General features: G+C 37.0%; 1 protein-coding gene across 2 annotated transcripts in view; it reads left to right on the forward strand.

Annotated features, from left to right (window-relative positions):
• Positions 1 to 18516, forward strand: part of AP4E1 (adaptor related protein complex 4 subunit epsilon 1) — a 33420-nt gene extending 14904 nt beyond the window's left edge. The window contains exons 9-21 of one of the 2 annotated variants that reach the window (XM_084640431.1): positions 2592 to 2714; positions 2809 to 2918; positions 3335 to 3474; positions 4289 to 4401; positions 4550 to 4668; positions 5683 to 5985; positions 6745 to 6859; positions 8402 to 8537; positions 10692 to 10950; positions 11813 to 12388; positions 14254 to 14438; positions 16132 to 16289; positions 16848 to 18516. In XM_084640431.1, coding sequence (XP_084496557.1) covers positions 2592 to 2714; positions 2809 to 2918; positions 3335 to 3474; positions 4289 to 4401; positions 4550 to 4668; positions 5683 to 5985; positions 6745 to 6859; positions 8402 to 8537; positions 10692 to 10950; positions 11813 to 12388; positions 14254 to 14438; positions 16132 to 16289; positions 16848 to 17008 — 2498 coding nt within the window. In that variant the 3' untranslated portion in view covers positions 17009 to 18516. The remainder of the gene's footprint in view (positions 1 to 2591; positions 2715 to 2808; positions 2919 to 3334; positions 3475 to 4288; positions 4402 to 4549; positions 4669 to 5682; positions 5986 to 6744; positions 6860 to 8401; positions 8538 to 10691; positions 10951 to 11812; positions 12389 to 14253; positions 14439 to 16131; positions 16290 to 16847) is intronic. The other variant, XM_084640430.1, reaches the window with a different exon arrangement.
• Positions 18517 to 18751: the final 235 nt, after the last annotated feature.

Raw genomic sequence — 18751 nt, forward strand, 5'->3', positions numbered from 1 at the left:
GTTAGTAATGTTAACACATGAACAGAAATTACATATTCCTGTATAATGTAGTTTTGAAATGTTTTTGAAGTGAAGAATATTTATTTAATGGGAAACAGCTAAATATTTGTAGATCCAAATTTATAGTTAGTAGCTAACTTTAAAAAAAAAAAAAGTGATACTGCCTTGTGTGTCAGAAGGAAGGACTGGACTTCAGGTTTCTTTAAAAAAAAAAAATAATAATAATCCTCCACATGATTAGTAGTTAAGAAACTTAACAAAAAGTAAGTGTGTGTGTGCGCACGCGCGTACGCTATCCTTCCTTTCACAAACACATTTGTGAGCTCTTGAGTTGCACTCTAGAACCTCCTGTTAAAATTAGTTCCAGAGCTCATTGACACTGATGCCTATGAAAGTGTGTTTTGACATAAGGCACTACCGTTAATCTTATAATTATTGCAAACGGCCATATTAATTTACTCTCTAAAAAATATTTGACAATAGAGCAGAATCAACAAGAAATAATACTTTCCAACTCATAGGGGCATTTTGCAAACTATGGAGAGTTTTAAGGATGTGTGGGTAGGTTGGCTTTTTGCTATCTTTCAAGAACAAATATCTAAGGTTCTAGAACACGAAATTAACAACTGTTCTTTTACCCTTAAAAAATGTAGTAGTTCATGGTTTTAAAACGAAGCCATAAATGTTGCCAGCGATCGATGGACAATTAAGATGTGGTGTTGTAAGTGGCTGAATAACAGTGGAACATATGCCCCAAAGCTCTAGGAGTCTATTTTCTTGACTAAGCATTAATGAAAGTGAGGTGCACGTGAAATGCTGAATACCCCCCCTCTTTATTTTATTTTTTTGGCAAATGATACGCTGATGAAACATCTGTCAAATCTTACAACCATCCATTCACTGTGTTTCGCTTTGCTTGTATATCAGAGGTGTGCTTTTATGCACAAACAGCAACATCGACATTGAGGGGTTTGTTAGTGTATGATGGATTTAAACATGCAACTCTCAAGAGAGTTAATGTGCATAAATTCTCTGCACAGTGAGAGGAAATTGGATTCCCAAGACTGAGTGTTAAATACTTTAGGGATCAGAGTAGACAACCATATGTGAAAAGCCTTATTTTGGCACTTATCAAGTGAAATGTACACAGAGAACAGAATTTACATGTGCGTTCCTTTGCTCACCATATGTTAATTGTTGATAAAGTGCTAAAAAATCTATGATCCAAGCCAATGTGAAAATGTTAAAATCTCTGATTTCTTTGTTGCAATATAGCCAATTCTCTAATATTAAAAGCCGTACCTTGAAGACATTCCTAGCTTGTTGCATGTAGCTGCACAGTTAGTGCACATACCTTTCTCATATTTAGTTTAATTGCTAACAATTGATGGATTCTGGTCTTTTCATCTGGTTGCTAACCTAATATGAGATGTGGAAAAAACATGTGAATTGCTGTTATGGTCCTAAATACCAATTGGCAATCTAACTTGGATATTGAATTTTGCTATTGACTCACCTTTATTGGTGCCCTAAAAGATTGATTTGTATCTCCTTTCCTTCACTTCACTAGTTTTCCCATTTAGCTTTTCCCAGCAGAAATATTTTTTTTCCCTCAAGAGGAATTATGCCTCTGAGCTCTTGTCCCTTTTGTCTATGTCATAAGGTTTGTTGATCTTGGTTGTTTGTAATGACTTCGTAATTGCTGCTGTGATAGTCCCCAAGTCCATATGAATGTGCCTTTCCTGAAAGTCAGTCAGAATACAGGATGGTGGAAACTTCTGTTCAACAAAATCAATTCAAACTTTTCCATACACTAAACGTAAATGGCAAACTAGTTTTAGATAAATTTCTCTCCCTAAAGACTTAATAATCCATTGTTGGACCCCAAAGTCCTGTCTGTTGTTGACAGAGAAGTATATTTTTGTGGTGTTGTGTTTTTTTAAGTTAAACTACTGAGCTTCTGCCCACCCTTTCTGCAGTTCATCTAACCATCCTACTACATAAACTGTATTAGGCTCCCTACCAGATGCCCTCTGTTCGCTTTCATGTTACTAACAATAGCTGCTTGTTAAATTTTTCTACATTAAGACGCAAACATCATCTTCCTCTGATGTCATCTTCCTGGTATGTGGATGATAAAACAGAGAAAATACTTCCAGTCACTTGTGCAAAGTAATTGAAATCCCACTCTGCAATGGTGGCTATGTACCCAACCTAGCCATTGTCCAGCTACATTATTTGGCCTCTTCTAAACAGGACAATCTTGATATCTCCTCTAGTTGGGTGAATCACATTCATGGGAGATGCAATAGGGCTATTGCTTGCCTGAAAGAAGGAAATTTATTCACATCTAAACAGTAACACTTGTTTTAAAATATTTCATGGGATAATATTTTAGATCCCAGAAATCTACATGCAGCACACATATCAGATTGCTTTAAAATATTAAGCCCAACCCCTTTCCAGAGAAAGTCGTCATTTGACATGAAGATTTTTTACTTGTATGTGCTAGCTTTTTTATGAAAATGCATTGTTATAGAAATGTATATTCTTAAATTACTGCCGTTTACCATTTGTTGTTTTCCCACCAGCTATCTTATTTGAATGTGTACAAACAATTTATACCATTTGCCCCAAATCTGATCTGCTTGAGAAGGCTGCCAAATGCATTGGGAAATTTGTTCTATCACCTAAAATTAATTTGAAGTATTTAGGTAAGGATACCTGATCATCTCAGCAAGAAGATTTTAATCTGATCATGTGTATGTGATCTCTTGTCATATCTCTGTGCAATAATTTATTTTCTAGGATTAAAGGCTCTGACCTATGTTATCCAGCAGGATCCAAATCTGGCACTTCAGCACCAAATGACAATAATTGAGTGTCTGGACCATCCTGATCCTATCATCAAAAGGGAGGTAAGTTGATTTTTGAACACGCACAAAGAGGGCTTAATGTTTAAGGTCCATGCTATATTAATGTCATTTTAGAGTAAATGCCCTTAATATTACAATAGTGGTGTCATCAAACAAAGGCATGTTTATATTGTTCGGCTCTCGTAACTATGTGAAAAGAATTCTATAGAAAATTTGGTCCTCTTTATACTCTTTGTTTTCTCCTTTCCTTTTCTACAAATCTTATATTTCATTCTAAAAACAGTCTAAAAACATTTCTTAAGAAGATAAATGCCAGTATGATTGGAGAATAAAACAATATATTGTGTTTAAGATTTTTGTCCAATTTGGCACTATGTACTAAGTTCCTGTCTGTGTGTCACTCCTGTGTTGTGTGATTAGAGTTACTTAAATGTTGTTTCTTTTGTTTTCCCCTTCAGACATTGGAGCTTCTCTACAGAATTACCAATGGGCAGAATGTAACCGTCATAGTTCAAAAGATGCTGGACTACTTAAGACAAAGCAAGGAAGAATATACCATCATCAACTTAACTGGCAAAATAGCAGAATTAGCTGAGAAATATCCTTTTCTTTTATTGAAGATTTAGAGCCAAAGCTTCTGTTACAGTTTCATGTGACATCACTAATCACACCCTCCAAAGATCATTTTGTGGTCTTCCAGGAAAAAGAGGGAAGCCAGGATACTATAATTCTTTATTTCAAATTTAAAAAAATAAACAGAAGAAATAATGATCTCAGTATTTTTTTAAATTTCATCACAAAGTAAAGGGCACTGAAGCATTTGGGCTTTGCTTTGGAGTTCACCTTTTAAGTCAATATTAATAACCTTCTCTTAAAAGAAAACTTTAAAAAACATGCACTGTAATCTAAAGGAGAGAAGGAGTTTATTGCCTTATTGAATTAGACTTCAGCACTTCCTAATTGTGAGTGTGGTTTTCCTAGTAGAGTGCAGCTCTTCCAGTGAAATAGGTAGTTGTGGTGCACGATATGGCTTTGTTTAAAATAAATAAATAAATCCCCAGTAGTCCGAAAAGCATCCTCATTAAATGAGAACATTGCAGGACAGCAATGGTGCATGCTTTGGGATTGCAAAACACTTAGAAGAAAAAAGATTCACAGTTCCATATGGTAACACTTTTGGAACCACAGGCTCTGGGAAAACTGCCCTATTCGTCCTTTTTCTCCTTCCTTAGCTTGGAAAACATTTAAATAGCAAACACTTGTCTGTCCAGATATTCCATATGTGTATGTGCCCTCAAAACTTTTTACGTCTTTCTTTCTTTCCTTTTTTTTTTTTCTTCCAGATTGTAAGTAAAAATAGATAAAATATACACTAGTGTATTATGTTTATCTTTCCTTAATGTTCTGGATACATATGCCCCTGACAATGAGTGGTTCATCCAGACTATGAATGCAGTATTTTCGGTAGGAGGAGATGTAATGCACTCTGACATCCCAAACAACTTCTTGAGGCTGCTGGCTGAAGGTGGGTAACTTACTGAATTCTGTAAAGAGAAGCCATGCTTTGTTAGCTAATGTCTTGGTTTTATTTTTCTAAATCTGTCTTGAATTCCATGACACATGTAGCATAAGTTTTTAAGCAAAGATTTAATAAGGTGTAATTTTCTTTTTAGGATTTGATGATGAAAAGGAAGATGAGCAGCTACGGCTTTATGCTGTCCAGTCTTATCTTTCTTTGCTGGAGGAGGAAGATACTTTTTATCCACAGAAATTTCTTCAAGTTATGAGTTGGGTAAGGTTGATGCAGTATGAAAATATGATAGCTGTGAAAACTGCCTGTCATAAGTGATGGCTTTTTAAACTTTATATTCTCTTTAAAAAACAAAAACTTATTACACTGAAACTTATTCTATAAGCACCTGTTTCAGTGGCTGTGAGATTCTGTCTTTTCCATAGTAAGGCTGTATGTGTTTGTGAAAAGCATTCGTAACCTTATGATGACCTGCCCAGCTGCTGAACTTGTATTCTGTGCACCTGTGAAAACAAGCAGATTCCACTTGAACTGGAAACTGAGCCGATGGTTAACTGTGCTTGTATAGGTATTGGACTAGGCAGCTGCTTGATTTAATGAATCAAAAATTGGCATCCCACTGATGTATTTCACTTGCATTTTCACAAACACAGTAAAATGTAATCTCAGACATTTTCCATTTAAAATTGAAATATAGCTTGGAAAACCCTATCTGCACTAGAAAATCTGCACTTTGCTGACTCTGATTGTCACAACTGGGTCCCCTCGAACCAGTGCTGAAAACAGTTTAATTGCTAGGGTAGACATGACAGGCATCGTTATAGAAAACACTGTTGATTTGCAAACAGAAACCTTAAGTTGAGATTGATTTTTTTAAATAAATTAATTTGATCTGCTCTGCACTAGTAATTGAATTGTTTTCAGGGTTAGAGAGGATTGGTTGCTGACCACTGTTCTGAGTGGTGGTCAGTTTTGTAGAGTAGGTAGAACTACAGTGAGATGATCTTAAACTGAGGACCGGCCAGCAATACTCGAAAACCAGCAGACACTATGGCTCTTTCCACAGTATATTCCTTGTTTTTATTTTAGGTGGATATATAATTAGAAGGAATTTTTTAAAAGTCCAGAATTTAAAGGATTTCCTTATCTTATAATGGTTTGTTCAATGTGAGGTAGATTTTATGTTAGAGTATTACCATTACATATTAATTTCCAAGATAAAAGCACTGATTCCTGTGTAACTGAATGTCTGTTATATCTGTGTCTTGCTCATAGGTTTTGGGGGAGTATTCCTACCTTGTAAATGATGGTGATCCAGAAGTCATTATAACAAAACTGCACAGGTTGCTGAAGCAGACCTTTGTTACTTCTGAAACTAAAGCCTGGATTATGACTGCAATCACTAAAATATCATCCCGTATGCCTTGTTCTAAAACAGTTGATAAACTAATCCAGGAATTCAGCACTTCTCTAGACACGTGCATGAGGCAATATGCCTTTGAATTAAAACATTTGTGTGAAAACAAGGAGCTGATGAAAAACGTGCTTCCGCTTGATGCCAGTTGTGATGAGATAATGGTAAGATAACTGTAATGTATGTATTCTGTGCTTAAAGATTCATTTATTTCTATAAAATACGTATTTAAAATTATTATATTTAGATATGTTTAAGAGGAAAGATGCAAATCTATCAAATCACTTAGAATGGTTGCAATACGCACACTTAACGGGATTCTTGATAAGTCTTGATGTGCTGGTGATATTAAGAGGCAATGAAGTTGTCATTTGCTATGCTATATTCATATTTGTTGTTTTATAAAATGATTTTTTTAGGAAGGCAAATTCAGCCTTTTGTGTATCCAGTGTTTGTCTTTGTGGTTCTACTTTTTGTTAGAACAGCCTACTAGTAGTTGAATTGAAGTATAGTATTTGGGAAAGGAAATGTTTACCTCCCTTACTAATTTTACTGTAAAATTAGTATATTTACATGGTGTTCAGTTAGATTGTGTTGGGATGCAAGTTCTTTTGTTCAAGATTTCTTGTCCAAACATACCAGTGAGATTGGAAAATTGTAGAGAAGCTAATTATATTTAAGAACTACCATCCAAACTGATGTTCTGTTTTAACATGTTATCTCAATACCTTCTATATACAAAATACTCCCTTGGACGATAGTGTAAGTATGGAATACATTATCTTCTTAGTGATGCGGGTGTGAGAGCTGTGAGATGTCAGCACTCTGCATTTTTATAAAATGGAAAGTTCCTTTGTTAAGAAATACTAGTTTCATTTAGTGGAAAGATTCTGATTATTACTGTCTTTCTGAATTCAATGTAGGTAGATGCTTCCTTATCTTTCCTAGATGGGTTTGTGGCTGAAGGACTTAGCTGTGGTGCAGCACCATATAAACCTCATCACCAGAGACAGGAGGAGAAGCTTTCTCAGGGAAAAGGTGACTGTTGGTTTGTATTTATTAAATGTATGATAAATTAGCCAAACAATTAAAACAAATTAAAATGTTAGTATAACGTTGGTGTAAGAACACCATCCATTTACATCTTCTTCCCCAAAATGTTACGTCTCCATTTAAAAATGTCATCCACAACTCTAGGAGCGAATCATATTGCCCAGCTTCCTGAATTACATAGGCTATAGATTGCAGTGCTTACAAACAAGGCCTGGTCCAAAGTCCATTGAAGTTGATTAAAATTCTCCAATTTACTTCACTGAACTTTGGATCAAACCCATAGTGTGCACCAGGACCCTATCTTTCATATTCAGCTTTTGATTATGCAGAGGATCTCAGGCTGCTCTGTGATGTTCTTCAGACCATCTGCTACTTTGTGCCACTTTCTTAGCTCACCCCTTGGCCGCTAGGATTCATCCAAAAAACTCTTCTTTATTGAAGATTAGACTAAGCTCCCTTTGGGACTTGGCTAATGCCATACCTGATTAGCATGTGTAACTTCATCTACAAATATCTTGTTGCTCTGGAGTCAAGAACATAAAGATAAAGGCGTGGAATTCCCAGTTTTATAGTACTTAGCATTCACATCTTGGCCACACTATTGTCCATCAGAATTTTTTTTTTGATTGGTTTCTGGGCTTTGTTTTTTAGAAGAAATATCACTTTTGCTTTACTTATATAAACAGTTTAGATAACAGGGGATATCCCTTTATAAAAGCCTTAAGTAGAAAGATTCTATAGATCTAAGATCTAAGAGCAGAATTATTTGATCTACCCTATTTTTAATATATATTTAGAATGCATTTTGTGTAAAAAGGCACAAAACATTGTTTTAAGTGAAGTCCCAAGGAAGATTACAAGTGTATAATGTTGTGGTTCGCTGTGGAAAATTAGAGAGTACAATAGTCTTGTGTATAGTATGGATAGTTCTAGCATTTGATTTTCTTAAGCAAGGTAGGTACTCCTGGCTTTCTTTTAAGTTATATGCCATATAACATGCGATAAGCATGAAACAGTGAAGAGCTTCTCATATGTTTGTGTTCTAAAAAATTGTGTGTGAGTGAGAGAGAGAGCGTGGACAAACTTAATGCGAATTCAAAACACATTAGAGGATGTGCAGTCTGAAGAGCACATGCAAAAGTTGGTTTATTTGGTCCTGTGCAATGTCTCTTGAAAATAATAATAAAAAAACAGTATTGACAATAATTTTTAGGGGAGAAAATATAACTTCTGATGTTTTTCAATTTAAAAAAAAGTTGTATGTGAATTTACGTACGAACCAAGGAGGTGTATGTGTACATGTTTCTTTGAGAGAGGAAAAAGCCTATCTGTCTAAAATAAAATAAAAAATCAGCAACAGGAAACAGCTGATTTTAATAAGGATAAAATCCTGAATGTAAAGGCTGAAAATTGACAAATCTTAGCTAGAATAACTTGTCTTTTTCTAAAGCAGCTAGATTTTTTTTTTTTTTTTTTTTTTAAGTTTTATGATCCGTCTTGATAAATGCCATTCTGTCTGTATTGCAGCTCTGAATTTTGAACCTTATGGATTGTCATTTACTTCAAGCATGTCTTCATCCGGCTTCACTGGCCGACAATCTCCTGCTGGTCTTTCTCTTGGTTCAGACATGTCTGGTAATAGTGCCGAGATAGGACAGAAAGAGTGAGTTTTCGATCTTTGAACTCAAATATAGAATTTCATGTGCAGTTAAACCTGTGTTCTTGTTAGGGGTTGACTTCTTGCTACTTGTTTAATCACATGGGACTTAATTTAGAACAGTAGATCTTGAAAACAGCTATTATGTAAAAAGAAATCACTATGCTAATCCAGTATACAAAAAAGAAGTAATCAAGGATACCTTTTTTTGTCAGATTAACTAGAAGAAATTTATGCAGTAAAAATGCAAGCTTTTCAGAATCTTACTCTTCAGACAGTACAAAACTCTGTAAGAAAGGAAATTTCCTTAAGTTTCAGAGATCCGTGAATAATTATAGTTCCACACAAATTAGTTAGTTATTAAATGGGACTTAACATCTTCAAAATATCCTGGAACAGCTGGATGTTCCTCACAAGTACTGTTGAAGAATTTCAGAAATGTGAACTTAGTCAGAAATTCTCTTTTTATTACCACAAGGGAAAACATAAAACCCTACTCATTCATTGCACTTACAGCCACAGAATATTTACAAGTCTGGCAAGTCTTGTGCTTTATCTGAGAGTCTGTCCAGAGTGTTCAAGCATATTCTTGTGCTGGTATTAGGCTCTGCTGGTGTTGAGGTTAGTTTCAATTGAATAGAAAATTAACTCATCTCAGATTTGGAAAGTAAAGTCCAAACATATAATGATGTGCAGCATTTACAAAGTGCTTTACATCTTCAAGTATTTTACAGGTTTTCACTACTTACTAAATGCAATACTTCTATGAAATAATGTATTCCAGTCTCACTATGCTTCTCATTCCTGGCTTCTCATTGAACACCTTGTCAAATTCTGGATCTCATTCCTAATCTTCAAAGTCTTACATGAGATTGGCCCAATTTATCCAAGGAAGTGCCTCACTCTAGATCAGTGGTTCCCAAACTTTAACAAGTTGTGAACCCCTTTCACTAAAATGTCAAGTCTCACAAACCCCCTCCTAAAAATGAATATTTCCAGGGATTTTTCTCTTATACCTGAGTATAAATTATAAAAGCAGTGATCTTGGAAATATAACATTTTGTTTTTATGACCATGCTTATTACACACTATTTATTATTCATTATTATTTATCATTACAGTACTATTATTACATTATGAAAATGGCATCACTCTTCCAACATCTCACTTTCGTAGCTTGTATCACTTTGAATAAGCCTGTTATAAGACAAAGCTCCTATGTTTCATCAGGGAGTATCAGATGTGAAACAGCATGAAGATATTTAAGAAGCCAACTCAAAGAAGCATTCAGGTCTTGAGCAGTCCAGGCAAACAACGCACGTTACAACAAAGCTTAAACATGTTCTTCATAATAATTTTAAAAACAATACTAGCTGCCTATTTAATTTTAAAAACAGTAAAAAATATCCACCTCCCTTTACATTTTTTATAAGGAGTCTTGAAGTTTAAATCTCCTCAGTGTGATAGATATGCTTGCTTTGATCTGCTTAGCTCTTGGAAGTCCAGGGGCTCTGGGCTGCTAGCCCCATGCTGCCCGGGGTCCTAGGGACAGCTCTGTCCGCCATTAGGGAATTTTTTCCCGAGAACCCCCTGTAACATTTCACGAACCCCAGTTTGGGAACCACTGCTCTAGATGATTATGATCTGTCAAAACAATTCAGTTCTGCTGGAACAACAGAAATATCAATATCAAGAATGAGACTTGTGTCTGCATGAGTCAGTTTTCTCCACATCTGGCCCATGTCTGTTAAATCCCGCTTTCTGGATCTTCCTCACCTTTAGTGACCCCACCTAAATTACATATCGTCAAATCTACAACAAAAATATTTATAACAAGTGAAGGAAAGAGAGTTTTTTGTACTTGCTGATGTATATAAAAACCTAAATAGCTGAGAGCAAACTGGGCATAGTATATCCACTTCTTGCTGATTTCACAGCAGGGACTGTGTGTGCATTTGTGGGGTGCTTAGCTAGTAGCAGAGAAAGTTGCTAGCGTGGAATGTCCATACAGACAGAAGAAGGCTAGTTTCTCTTCTCCTGTCTATTGGGATGTTAGAGTGCAGAGTGTGTGCAAATTTACAGAAATCTCTGTAAGAATGGCTTTGCTTTTCGGAATAGCACTTTCACAAGCTGACCCTGCTTTGTTACATATCTTTTTAGGACCAATTGTCTGAAACTTGATGGTGTGAGGAAACTATGGGGGAAAGAAGGCTACCTCCCGAAAAAAGAGAACAAAACAGGAAAAGAAGATAAAACACAACCTGTTCCTCAGGATAGCATATTAATGGGACATGTAGTTGATCCTCCTCTGACACAGTCTGAGCAACAGGTAGTCAGCCTTTCAGAGGAAGACAAGGAGAAGCAGCAGCTCGCATCAACGTTGTTTGTGGGGCTAGGGTCAAACAACACTATCAGTCTGGTAAGTGATTTTTATAAATTACAAGTTACAGAAAAGTTTACAAAATAGCTGTATTTAATTAGTTATTATTTATATTCAACTGCCCTCAAATCAGTGTTTCAGTAGCATTTAGAATGTGACATTAATTAAAAAAAGGATATTGTCATTACCTAAAGAACCTGTTTATCGGGGCTCCTAAAAAGAAAGGAGCAAAAAATACTTTAAATGACAGATTTTTAAATCAAGGAACTTCTTTGGTTATTAAAGACTTTGGAGTGAACTGTCCTGAGTAGCCAGAACTCCCCTGTGTTTGCTTGCCCTGCCTCCTCACAAAGCTCAAGCTATGCTAAGCTTCCCAAGTATTCGCTACCTTTAACCCAGCTTCTGAGAGCCCTTGGAGGTTGCAGAGCTCGCATAGCTGGCAGTACGTGTTAAGACTGACGCATTTTCCATAACTTGTGCCTGGGTATAGTAGAATGTGAGAAGTAAAATCACTCACCATTCAAAGACTCTTCTTCTAGTGACCTTTATTAGCACTGCTTGTTCAAATCTTAGTCTCTTATCCCTGATTTTCTGCAAAACCTTTATGTACATATAGATGCTTTTCAACAGAGGATAAAGTATTTCCTAATTGTACAGGGACCACAATGATGCCTGCACTACAGAACAACTCTAATGCCCTCAAAGTAACTTCTTAAGTGTCCCATGCAGTGGACACTGCATATTTTAAAACAAACCTTTATTTAAAGGTCACCTCTGTTGGATAGTTGACTTTTATCTGCCCTTTGTCCCTGGTCCTTCCAGATAAGTTTCACTCTGTTAATGAAGCCAATCACCAAGTTAAAGAAAATAAATATAAAAATCTCTTCTGTTTTTTCTTCAGATGGGGAAAGCAGATACCACCACTCAGAAGTTCAAAAAAAAATCAAAAATAAGTGAAACCCAGAATAGCAAAGAAACATCTAGTTTCCAAAATATTGCTACCTTGCCTTTCAGTCCTTTACTTGGTACAGCTCCTAACAATAAGGAAAACTTTCAGGGCAGTGAACATCTCGGATTAAGGAAAGTCTCACTGAGTTCTTCAGAAGTTTTGGAAGCTAGTGTATCATTTGATACGTCTCAATCGCTGACAGAAGCTGGACTGGATGAGACGCTTTCAAACTGTAGACTATCAACATCCTCTTTGTTTGCTGATAGTAATATTGAAGTTTTTCAGCCTTCCCAAAGTGTTCCAGATATAGTTGCCAATAAGGCCCCCTTGAATCTTTGCTTACCAGATGAACTAGCTGATCACCCTCATTCAGAAATAGTAGAGCTTTGTAGCAGTGACATCCTGACTATGTACTCGTGTAAAGTTTGGACAGATGACTGTTTACTGCTTATCTTGTTTGTTGCCAACAAAAGCACCTCACCGCTCAAAACTGTGACCCTAGTGTTTGAAAATGCAGAGCATTTTAAGGTAAGAAAATGAATTGTTACTTGTACAATAGAAGAGAACCATTGGTTTCCTCTGTTTTTTTACTTATGACATACAGTGAGTTTTTCTTTTCAGTTGATAAGTTTTTGATGACTTTTAAGGAATCAGACATGTTACTATTCTTGTTCTCATGTAGTGAGAGCAATCAAGATGTTTTAGAGATTTCTTTAGGACTTCAGCTACATCTGGGATTTGTATAATGGTTGGTAAAGGAGTATCATGGTAAAAAAACCATTAAGGATGTAATAGAAAAATCTTATCGATTGAACCTCAAACCTTTACATGTGTTAATTAATCTAAGAGTATGTCTGAGCTGGGAAGGGTACACATATCCACACTGGCTCTGCTTGAGTGACTGCCTAAAAATAAAAGTGTGTCCACGGTAATATGGCTGGCTCTTTGGGTTAGCCTCCCTGTGTACGTTCGGGTATGTACTCAGGTGGCTAACCTGAGCCGCCAGCTGTGCTGCTGAGGACACACTGCTACTTTTCGGCACTAGCGAGACATGGGTACATGTTTGCAAACTAGGAATCACACCTCCTAGCTCAAATGTAGATGTACCCTAAAAAGTATTTATGGATTGCTATAAATGTCTGTGGATCTTGCTATATTCCAAGATGTAGCCACTTGCACATCCCCGAAACATGGTTAGATATCCTCAAAATGACAGTATATGCCAGTGATAGTATTGAGCATTGGATAATCAATGTTCATAAGAGTGCTGACTGATCTATAGAAATTCTCTCCTATTCAAAAGCAGAAGGGTAGACTTTTTTGGGGTCGGAGGGGAGAGGGAATCCACTGAAAGGGAGTTCAGGTACGGAGTCATGAAACCTCAGTTTTTGCAGAGGTCCACTGCTAACTGGATCAGTGGAAATAAGCAAAAGGCTTATTAGAAGTAGCTTTAACAGGTAATGGGTTTTGATGCCTTTTTCCTTTAGAATTTCTGGTTTGAATCATGCTAGCTTGCTGCCATCACATGTCTAGTTGGTTATGTTGTTCTTAGCTGACAAGTGTCCATACCACAGACTGCTACCACAGTTGGCACCTGTGCGGTGGCAGAGTGGCAATCTCAGCAGAAGCCAAAGACTGAATGTTGATGGAAATGTAATTATCCTCATTCCTAGACGTGGTATCCACTTCGTGGTTTTGCATACAGTTGGCACAGTGTGGGGAATCTTGCAGTTTCACTGTCTGTGGTGTGAACCTGTATTGAGGATAAATCAAGGCTGTCAGTTCAACAACTTTCCAAGGCTGTCAGTTCAACAACTTTCCAAGGCTGTCAGTTCAACAACTTTCCTGAGCACTAAATTCACTTTGAATAGTCAGTCAAAGTGTATTTCTATACAATTTTACAGTTAAACCTGAACCAGCAGTACAATAGTCATGGGTGATGGATAAAACATGCAACAGTATTATGGTTTCATTCAGCAGTGAATGAGTACAGTGAGAGAGCAGTTCAAAGCGCATTCTCTGTTTACAAGATTTCCTGTTTACCCTCTGCTAAGACACATGGCTATTTTATAATAAAATCCTGGTAGAGAAGTAGTTAACATTTTGTTGAGTTGAGTGTTTGGAATTTCATTGTTTGACTAGTGAAACTGCTGTGTGTATTTCCATAGTAAATTAAATGTAATTTAGTGTGCCTGGTGGGGTGGGATTGTCCTTTGTGATCCTGATCTCACACCTAATGGAAATTGGGATTGATGCCATTGCAGTCAATTAGGTTACATGTGTGTAAGATCAGAATCAGTCCTGGTGCGTTCAGGGATTGTAAACTCTGGATTAGCAATTTTTAGTTGAAAGTAATCTGAATATTTTCTGTTACCTTTTTTCTTTATTTGTAGATCTTTGAGAGTCTTAGCTGTCATTTTCCTGTAATAGAAGCTCAAAGCATGGAAAGCTGCCAAAAGTGTGTGCAGTTGGAAACAGTCTGTACAGAGGGCATTCTCTTCGGCTCCATTCGTTATCCTCTAGATACGGATACTCATCTTGAGTTTTCACTAACTTTCTCACTGTCCGATTTCATCAGGTAAATCACTGATAAAATGAGACTCTTCTAAAAAAAATCTGGTATTGCAGTCAAAGTAGTAAATAGCACAGGATGGCTCAGGAGGCTGATGATGGGAAATAGAGGCTTCTGTCTGTGGGCTGTTGGTTTTTAATTTAATTCAGACTGGTAATGTTAGTACAGTATGTCACCACTTGTCAATGACCTATTAATATGTGAAATAAGTGTGTTGGCATTAGTCTGGTTCCTAGAGGCCAGTAATGCCATCACCATTCCCCCCCATCATCGCAACTGGCTCCTTTGTTAGCAGTCTCAGCAGAAAGATGATGGAATGAATAGGCATGGAGAGCGAGCAACCTGCTCATCTTAAATAGTCATCAGTCCAGGTTAAGCATTCATACCAGGGGCAGTGTAAGGAGGCTAGTACAGCAATTGCCTTGCTGTGCCTATTCTTATAAATTGAGGATTTTAGAAATTAGGAATGTCAGTCCAACACTTTCAATGAGCATTAAAGTTCACATCGTTTTCATGGCTTTAAAAATTATATACATAGTGACTTTCACAGGCTTTTCTGCCACCTTCTCTTTTGCTTTTTAAATGTATATTTGAGACAGTGAGAAGTTTTTCTGTTGTAAATTAAGATGGCATGATCTAAATTCCTTGCATTATCCTACGAGAGAGACTGAGATTAGCAATTCGGGCATGAAACTTTTTTTCCTCTTCTCTCCTCCCTCTTCCCAACTTCTCTCCTTGGAGCTTAGCTTTTTATTTCAAATAATAAAAAAAATACTTGTCTCAAAACCACACTATAAAAGCTTAACTCTGTTTTGTTCTGTACTAACACTTACAATTTTTTTAGTATCTACTACTTATTTGCTACCATGGAAAATATGGTATTTTGTGGTGAGACAAGGCACTTAGTAATGTTGCCACAAAGGTTTTGCATAGTAAAGAATGTTAATACCTCTGACTGCTTAGTTTTGGTGTCTGCCCAAATAATTATCTTTAGAAAGGATTCAATTACCTAGATTATCCAAAATATTGATTTCCACTGAATTATCAATTTAAGAGCTAAGTACAAATCCCTTAAGACTACCTAATGCTTTTTCACTTGGACACATTCACTGGAAATACAAAATACTCTTTTGGAGTGTTGAATGAAATTGATTGGACAGAAAGGAGAATAAAGACGTTGCTTCAGCAGAAAGTAAATTGTAAATCTTTGAAACTGAGTTTATTTTAAATTCAGGGACCCAAATTGTGTGAAAGGACTGACCACTTTTACAGTAAAAACAGCTCACGCTCTTTATTTTTCAGCTCTCAATATTTTCATTCCTGAAGTAGTGGAAGTAACATTTTGTGTTCAAGCAGCCAATTTAAGTTTTTAAATTAGACTTTGTACTTGAGAGTGACATTTATAAGGTTTCCATAGTAAACTCTTTATTTAAGGGGCTTATAACTTGGACATTTAAGTAGCATTATTCTGAAGTTGGTCAGCAATAACGTTTGATTTAAGTTAAATTATTATTTTTTTTTAATTTAGAGGGCTGTAAAAAGCAATTCAGGCTCTTCATATGGTGGGGTGGAAGGTTTGTGTTTCCACAAGTGCATTTTTAAAATAGTTTGCTTGCTTTGCTATATAATGGTTTCAGATACAGATTATTTTGGAGATCAGATATATTCAGACTCAGATTTGTGTTTAATTTTTTTTCAGACCAATGAAAATTACCACTGAAGACTTTGGGAGACTGTGGCTGTCCTTTTCTAATGATGTGAAACAAAATCTAAAAATGTCACCTTCTCAGGGATCTCTCTCCGTAGCTCTGAATGCCCTGAAGCAGAAATTAAAGCTCCATATTGTTGAAATTATTGGTGAGTGAATTAACATTTATATTCTATATCTTGGTGCTGTAAGTGCCGAGGGTTTTGCACAGCACATTGGGGCAGGAACTTATTTACTTGGCACAACCTAAGAGTTTACAGTCTAAGACTCTGATCCTGTAACACCTGTGCACGTGAGTAACTGTACACAGTCATTGCTCCATTGACTTTAGTAAGTCTGCTCAGATGCTGAGGGCTGGTGTGTAAAGGTATAAGTGGGTATAATACAATGGCAAATAATAGAGTGGCATGTTCTCATTTTTATCTTAAGTGCTTCCCGAAATAGATATGTTTTCAGAAGTATTTTGAAAGAGGTGAAGGAATTGGCAGGCAAGCTTTGAAGGTTTGTATGAAATAAGGCATGAAATTGGGAGTGACGGGGGCTAATTAGGAATGATGTTTGGTGAAGCATGGGATGAGCTGCAGGTGTGAGAGAAGAAGAGGGCAGAAAAATGTTACATTTGAAAGCACACTTCAATTTGAACTATATTTAATATGAATTGCAATTATTTCTTTTAGTTTTAAAGTTATTTGTTGTTTCATTTTAAGGTAATGAGGGAATAGTGGCATGCCGGCTACTTCCATCAGTCCCCTGTCTGCTGCATTGTCGTACTCATGCAAGGACACTGGCCCTGTGGTTTAGATCCTCTTGTTCTGCTCTTCCAGACAGTTTACTCTATCTGTGTCAAAAGGTGATGGAGGAATCTTAATTGCAACAGTGCCTGCTTTTCTAACATATTGGTGTAAAAATAAATGCATACAAAAGACTTACAGGGTTACACAAATGTTTACCAAAGCAAAATGAGTTAAAACGATACTCAAGAGTGGTTTCATCCCCCCAACTGGCATGTGCCATATGGACTAACGGGAAAGCAGAATGATCCACGATGTGCCTGCAGAAATGTGCTCAGGATTTTACAGTTGCTGACAGATGACCCGATGAAGTATTGCTAACTGTTTAAATGAAATGTATATTTCTTAGTTTATTGTAGATGATTGAAAGTATTTATTTTCTATTACGTAATTTTTGTATATAGCAACCCTTTACTCTTAGGAGCAGCTACTTAGTACTTAAATATTATTTTAAGGAAAACATCACTGCTATGAAGTCAGCTTTATACTGTAAAAATGATTCAAATGCTTGTCTGTAACATTACCATTTACTTCATTTATGAGCTTTTTCTAAAGCTGCATTTTAAGCACTATTGGAAACAAGACCCATACTGGCTGTTGCACGTGGTATGTTATCTTACCACAGAGGATAGAAGTGCATGCTTCATAATTGTTTCACTGGCTTTAAATGGTCAGAAGTACTGCACATGATCTTTTGGTCGTTTACCAGTTAAGGACTTGACTCATGTCATCCAGACAGTCTTTGGAGAATGGGAGAGGTGTCTAAAACTGGGAGTTGCGTGGTGACGGCTAAATTGGATGGAGATCCATTGCTATCCAAGTCATGTGTATGGTATCTGCAGCTCCTTGTCATTTTCATTTTATTCCTCTTCTTCACTTGCCTTTGGTAGAAGTCTGTAACACTCATCAAAAGAACTGTGCATGTCCCAAAGATATTTTTCAAAAGTATAGAAGAGGAAAATATTAAGCCTGGATTTATCATAGCTGTGTGACAGTATTGAAGGTGCTGTGTATTTAATTTGGACTGAAATATTTGAATTTACTTTGAATTTTCTTTTATAATGCTAATTATCTACAGTATTGATTGGTTATCAGTCTTTGTAAATTACTGCTTATACATGGTTTGGATGTAATTGTGTTGTTATGAATGTTTCTAAAGGCTTGTTTACACAGAGCAGCAATGTGCACTATGGGGGTGTGATTTCTAAGGTGCACTAACTGGTCCAGGTAGACACTGCTGGTACGCACTAAAAGTTCCCAAGTGCGTTTTACTCTAGTGCTGTATATTGAAGTGCATTAGGGAACTTTCAGTGTGCACTGGCAGGGTCTACACCAGGGGTCTCAAAAACATGGCCCATGGGCCAGAGTTATTTCCTGCGGCCTGCTGTGGGTGCCGGCTCCACCGGCAGCCAAGATCCCCTACCCTCCTGCCCCCACCCCGAGCATGCTGCATCACCACTCCACCTACTTCCCAGCGCTTCCCACTGTCAAACAACTGTTTGGCAGTGCTTAGGAGTTTCCAGGAAGAAGTGGGGAGGAGCGGGGATGTGGCAGGGCCGGAGTGGGGATTTGGGGAAAGGGTTAGAACAGGGGCAGGGAGGGAGTGGAGTTGGGGCGGGGACTTTGTGGAAGGGGTTGGAATGGGGGTGGGAAGAGGCGGGGCCTTATGGAAGGGGGTGGAGTGAGGGCGGGGCAGGGGATAGAGGGAAGGCTTTAACCAAAGTAATTCCGAAAGTAAATGCGTGCTTTGTCGTTTGAGTGAGATTAATTACTGAGTATTTATATTTTATTAAAACCCCTCTTCATATTACAGTTTTGAA

Source organism: Lepidochelys olivacea (assembly GCF_965140295.1).
Source record: "Lepidochelys olivacea isolate rLepOli2 genome assembly, chromosome: 10".
NCBI lineage: Eukaryota > Metazoa > Chordata > Testudines > Cheloniidae > Lepidochelys > Lepidochelys olivacea.